Source organism: Hydra viridissima, unplaced genomic scaffold (assembly GCF_058129835.1).
Source record: "Hydra viridissima isolate aposymbiotic clone 2 unplaced genomic scaffold, HvirCarnegie_v1 scaffold_8, whole genome shotgun sequence".
NCBI lineage: Eukaryota > Metazoa > Cnidaria > Hydrozoa > Anthoathecata > Hydridae > Hydra > Hydra viridissima.
Genome location: NW_028324307.1, coordinates 7,775,981 through 7,781,980, shown reverse-complemented (window position 1 = coordinate 7,781,980; position 6,000 = coordinate 7,775,981). Strand labels below are relative to the sequence as shown.

Below are 6,000 nucleotides of genomic sequence, written 5' to 3'. Positions count from 1 at the left end.
TTGATCCCTGGGATCAATTGCTATAAAACATACGATTTTTTAATACTACAAATTTTTTGAAAAATTTCTTTAGCAACAATTCTGTCTTTTTATGTGAAGTACGAACAAGTTAAATACAATTTTAACTTTTATTTTTAAAGAAATAATAACTTATGCTTTAAATACTTTATGTTTAAGCAAATTATTTAGAAAATAATTTATACAATAATGCGTATTTTAAAAGTTATTATTACTAACTAAAATTAATAATTCATTTTCTCCTAACTTTTAAAATTGGAGATAGAACAAAATAATTCTAATCTCGCGATTAGTTGCACATAAGTTATCCTGAATGAACTTTTAGGAAAAAATTAAAATTTTATCACTGGATCCATCCCATTCATGCATCCCATTCATGCATCTAAAAGCTTCGTCTTCAAATATTTAAGGCTGGAAAAAGGATCTGAGTGTTTACAATTTAATCATTTTAATAATTGTTATTAACACATAGTTCGTATTAATTAATCCAACTGCTTTTATATTGTTAAATAAAAGATAATCCGGCAATTTCTTGATTAGCATTTTTCTAAAGGATTGGGTTTGGTTTTTTCTTTTTTTATCGAATAGTGAACAGAATTTCTACATCAGACATTTGAAATAAACTGAAATTAAAATAATTTTCATATTTCGACATGTAAACCTTTAAGATTGACAAAAAAAATTGCGATGCATTCCTTGTCCCAATGATTTCTTAGTATCAGTTTTAGAGACCTTTTTGGGTGTCGTTTACTTTCTACGCAGAAGGGGATGTATAAAAAGGATAACATCTTTTAAACGCACAAAATGAACTTATTAAGTAGTTTCAATTTCGAAAAATGATTTTGTTCATCCAGATTAAAGTCTACCCTTAAATAACGAAATTACGTTAAACTTGTTTGACAATTGAGCTATAGAAATCTAAAATATCCATACTAATTGAAACAAAATTTTTCCGATAATTAGTTGTTTTTTTTTTTTTGAATATCTTATTTACATAAATACATACATACATTTCCACATACATAAAAAAATAATATTACGTTAGGAGGGATGTCCACAGATCAGCATTATCAAAATCAACATTTTAAGAAAATTACGTGCAATTGATCATAAAAATTTGAGTATATTTAAATATCGTATAAAATAAACACAATTTTCATATGAAAACTTATAAATTTAACATTTGGGATAACTGTTTATATTTAATTCTGCACCCGCCCCTTCAAATGATACTGCAATTCTATACCCACTCCTTTTAATAATCTCGCGATTCTACACTCAGCCTTTCATATTATATCGTACTTTTAAAAAAAATTAAACGAAATAATAATAGCAATAACAACAACAATCAATAACAAAAATCACTATCAAATTTTGCCAACGAAGGCACAAACATATTTTGGTTAAAAATTTTTTACCGAATTATGACGCATGCGTACAATAAGCCGTGAACATAAAGTGCGCGCAAATACTCACAAGATTGAGTTTCTTTGTTACTTCTAAATTATTCTCGACTACAATGATTACTTGAGAATCTGAAAATCGGGAGACTTTTTGCGACGTATGATAATTGTTGTGTAAAACGTCGCTTTTAATGCAACTTCCTCATATGTTCAACACAAGAACTACTGCAATACTGGTGTCAATGATGCGATGTGAAAATACGGAGCACGATCATCAACTTTCTTGTTCTTTCGGAGGAGAAAAACCGCAGGTGCTTGCAACATCGATGACCTTAAAACAAAAAACCATAGCTACTAACAAACGACCATAGTTGCTAACAAACAACGACTTCTACCAAAATATTTTCAAAAAAATTCTAAAAGAAGGTTTACTACTTTTGCACAAGTGCCAATAAATAAATTCATTAAAAAAAAAATCACTTGTTTCTTGCACTCGTCGCATTGAAGCATGGCAGCTTTTAACAGATCAGCTTGACCGCTTAAAACCTTTACGTTCCATGAAAAGCTCTCGATAACCTATGTAATTATCAACAATTTGTTTTATTTTATATTACTATATATATTTCTTCAAAATAAAGGTTAACAAGATTACCTTAATATTATTTTTTCCTTTGGTACTGTCTTTAAATGACTTTTTCGTTAAATCATCCTGAAATAGTGAAATAAAAAACTATAGAAAAACAGTACAATTAATGAAGTGATATTAAAATACATTAAATATAAAACGTACATGCCACTCTAACGCAGACCTTCTCGCATGCGTCAACCTTTCATATAAATCGGCAGCATGTAGACTCATATTAGAACATTCGAAGAGAAACTAAATTAGTAAACGCCACAATAAATTGTAGAGAAAATAGTGAAATATATACCAACTAGGAGCTTGAAAAGCATGAAAACTTACTAATTCAAATGACTCCAAGATCTTCTGTAACATATGAGGTACATCTCCTTCAATTGACAATACAGGCAACTTCTAAACTCACATTTTCAAAAATATAACAGAAACTACTAAGAAAAAAAAACCTACACCGAGAAATAAAAGCTGAGTACTGAGGAAAAATGAGATGCAACAGCGGTTGTCATTTAAAAGGTGGCTCTTTTATAAACGTTTCATTTACAAATGATGCAGATTTCCAATAGTCTCAAAAACCTGCACAAAAACACTATTTGTTTTAAACTCAATACTATGATTGTGAAAGTGATTATCTGGTAGAGAAATGATCATATTATGAAAAGTTTTCCAAAATCTTCAGAAAAGTTTTCCAAAATTTTTATGAAGAATAAAAATATTTCGTTTTCAAGAGGATATAGGTTTGACAAACCTTTTTCCTACTCAGTCTCTAAGAAAATCTTAAAAATCTACATCTTAAAAATCTTTAAAAATGTTGCACGAACCTCTCCTGTGATTTTGACAGATAAACTTTTCGGAGCATTTTTTTCATTCGCGGTATTTATACGTTGAGCAAGTATTCTCACGCATTGCTTAACACTAGTACGTGCGCAACCACAACTTTCCTATAAAATATTGAGATTATAGACTATTATATTTAACTCATATGAAAATAATATTGAAAATTTCAATAATTAAAATACCACAAGGTGGTTTAGGAATACCTGGAATGAAGCAAGACTTGCTTGAAAATTTTCTCGAAGAATTGCAGCTTCGCGCAATGGTTGCAAAGAAAGCTAAAAAAAAAAAAAAAAAAAAAAAAAAAAAGGAAAATATTTATTTCTGTTTTTATCTTTAAAAATTTATTTTAAAACTTGACGTAGTTCTTGAAAAAAAAACTATAAGAATTAAAAGGTAACCTTAAATGTATCATCAATAAACTTCATGCCAAGATGTTTTAAGGTGGTGTACTAGATATAATAGTCAATAAATAGTAAAATAATAAAAATTCTAAAGAAGAAAGACAGTAAACTTGCAAACATGCTGTTTATTTAAAATATTTTTGAAAATAAGGTCATATAGGAAAAGCTCAAGTTACAAAAAAAAAAAAGGAGACTTTTAAAAATGAATAAAGCATAAGATACAATTAATATTCTGAGAATAGAATAGTGCAATATTTACATAACATCAATTTTTAAAAAATACATATTTTTCAAATTTGAAACTTAGATACAAAAACTTTTGCACCCACTTATGGCCAGAATAATTATCAGGTTTGATGGTTTCCAAGGTTAAAATTGTGATGCTAATAGCCCTTTTATTAGTGACTAACATTTCAAGCACTTAAAACCTCTAGAGGAGTGGAAAGAACCTTTTTAAATGAAACCATTATTCATACTTTCTTTAAGTTTAAAGAGCAATTGAAAAATACCATTGAAAAAATTAAATCTTTTATGCAACTTTTCCCATTAACCTGTTTCAGATTACAAAAATATACATGTAATAGAAATTTACTCTACTTGAAAAGTGAACTCAAAAACAATTATACTTTTTGTAATGAGTCACAAATTCTATTAAACTTTTTTTATGTTTTGTAGCAGACATTTTCAAAGTACTATCTTTACACAAGTAATTAAATATTCAAATGGTTTTTTAAAAACTATTATGACTTGCATAATATTATAACTTCTTTGCGCACCAAAACATCATCCTGAAATAATTTTTTAAAGAGCCAATAATAGATAGAAGTTCATTTTTCTGAATAAACTGATTTCTCTGAACTGATTTAGTTAGAATTATTTTCATCAAAGCCTTGTAAAGTGATATCCTATTTAAATGATACAGTTGGATTCAAACCACTAAACCAACAAGCCACCATACTCTGATAAAACCAGCAGATGAGGGGTTGTTCAGTCTGGAGTTATATGGCCTTATCACAACCGCGAGGTGAAAGATACACTAAAGGTAAGCAAAAAGGGCTTAACAATGAAATATGACTGCACAATCTTATCTCATTAGATTACTGGCCCAGATATTATTGTTCTTTTGTATTTTAGTCTAACTTATCTCGTACAATGTGTCATTTCTGAAAAAATATAAAGAAATATAAACAATTACAGACAAGTTGAATTGCTTTCTCACAAGTCTTTTATACACGGTTAGCGTGGATCATGATAATGCCAACCTAGCTGACCCAAGAACGCCACTTATATGGGGTAATAGCGTACACAACAAGGTACCCTGTGATGCAATTTTTAAAATCATTTCATTTTGTCCACAGAAAATAACTTCATTTGAATGTTCAAATTTAGTGAAACTTTCATAGTGTGCCAATAAAAACACTTGTAGAATGAAAACCACACTATATAATTTGAAAAAATTTAATGCAAATGTTGCCTACAACCATACCAAACTTTGGCTAGAATTTCAGTTGGGTTGGTTCACGGGTAACGGATTTATGGCAGCTTTAGTTTAAATTTTGTTAGTTTTTTGCTACTTATACCTCAAAATGTTACCGATTACTGTGATATTCGGTCACTATTTTCAAAATTATGGTTACATGAGTGTTCTACTATGTAATATCAACAATTTTTATTGAAATTGTTTAATTGCTACATGTACTGTTTTTACTTTATAGACCAAAATATTGGTTTGCTATTTAAAGCGTTGTTTGGCTTGGCTTATGCATAGCGTGAAAATCTCTGCATTTCCTATGGTATAAACTACTGCCAAAATGTATAAAAATGCTTAAAAATGATTGAAAAGCTTTTCTAAGGATACCTACATAGAAAATAAAAAATATTTATTTCTGTTAAAACAAAAAAACTGTGAAAAAAACCAAGTATTTGTTATATTGACTAAAAAAATTGACTTAAAAAATTTAGATAACTAAGATAACTGAACGCTAAAATGTTCGGAGGGCCAATCTGAGGAAAATCAATCTATACAGTTTTGGTTTGTTTTGAAACAAAATTTGTAAAACTTTTATAAAAATAATTGCAGAGACACAAAAAGAGAAAATCTCCATCAAAAGTTTTCTAAAAGTGTAATCATTTTTGAAGAGAGAAACGTTATGAAGGGCAGAATAGTCATTTGAAGAGCCGTAAAAATCGTTTGTATGACTGTCTCATCAAATAAGATCTCTTTTAAATTGTCATTAAGTTTCACAAGTATCATTGATTTAAATAGTTATAAGTATGTTAAAAATTGTAATTGTTAACAAGAGTCATTTACAATTGTTAACAAATATCACTAATTTAAATAATTATAAGTATGTTAGTAATTGTAAGTATGATAAGTTAATTGTGATCCAATATAAATTTAGGTTAAATTTTGTAAAAGGCAGAGTTTGATTTAGTTAAGCTAGATTTAGTGAATTCACACAATGAATCAAGCAAAGATTCATGATGAAAATCAAAAGTTTTAGAGCTTGCTCTGTCTGAAAAAATGTTTAAGACTGCTTACTGTTTTCTAAGCAGATCGAATATGCCAACTGTATAAGACCAAGATCAATATCAGTGATTCTTGGGCACCGAAGGACTCTGCGAATTGTGCAGAACTAGTTTGCGCAGGAAACAAGGGGGGAAAGAAGTTGCACACCCCCCTTTGTTTGATTTTAAGTCAATA

General features: G+C 28.8%; 1 protein-coding gene across 3 annotated transcripts in view; it reads right to left on the bottom strand.

Moving 5' to 3' along the window:
- Window positions 1-965: 965 nt before the first annotated feature.
- Window positions 966-6,000, bottom strand: part of LOC145186634 (inactive phospholipase C-like protein 2) — a 37,276-nt gene continuing 32,241 nt past the window's right edge. For 2 of the 3 annotated variants that reach the window (XM_090095786.1, XM_090095787.1), the window contains exons 22-29: window positions 3,294-3,344; window positions 3,099-3,170; window positions 2,880-2,999; window positions 2,386-2,457; window positions 2,212-2,301; window positions 2,074-2,130; window positions 1,902-1,997; window positions 966-1,752 (exon numbers count right to left, since the gene is read on the bottom strand). In XM_090095786.1, the coding sequence (XP_089951912.1) occupies window positions 1,696-1,752; window positions 1,902-1,997; window positions 2,074-2,130; window positions 2,212-2,301; window positions 2,386-2,457; window positions 2,880-2,999; window positions 3,099-3,170; window positions 3,294-3,344 (615 nt within the window). In that variant the 3' untranslated portion in view covers window positions 966-1,695. The remainder of the gene's footprint in view (window positions 1,753-1,901; window positions 1,998-2,073; window positions 2,131-2,211; window positions 2,302-2,385; window positions 2,458-2,879; window positions 3,000-3,098; window positions 3,171-3,293; window positions 3,345-6,000) is intronic. The other variant, XR_016454943.1, reaches the window with a different exon arrangement.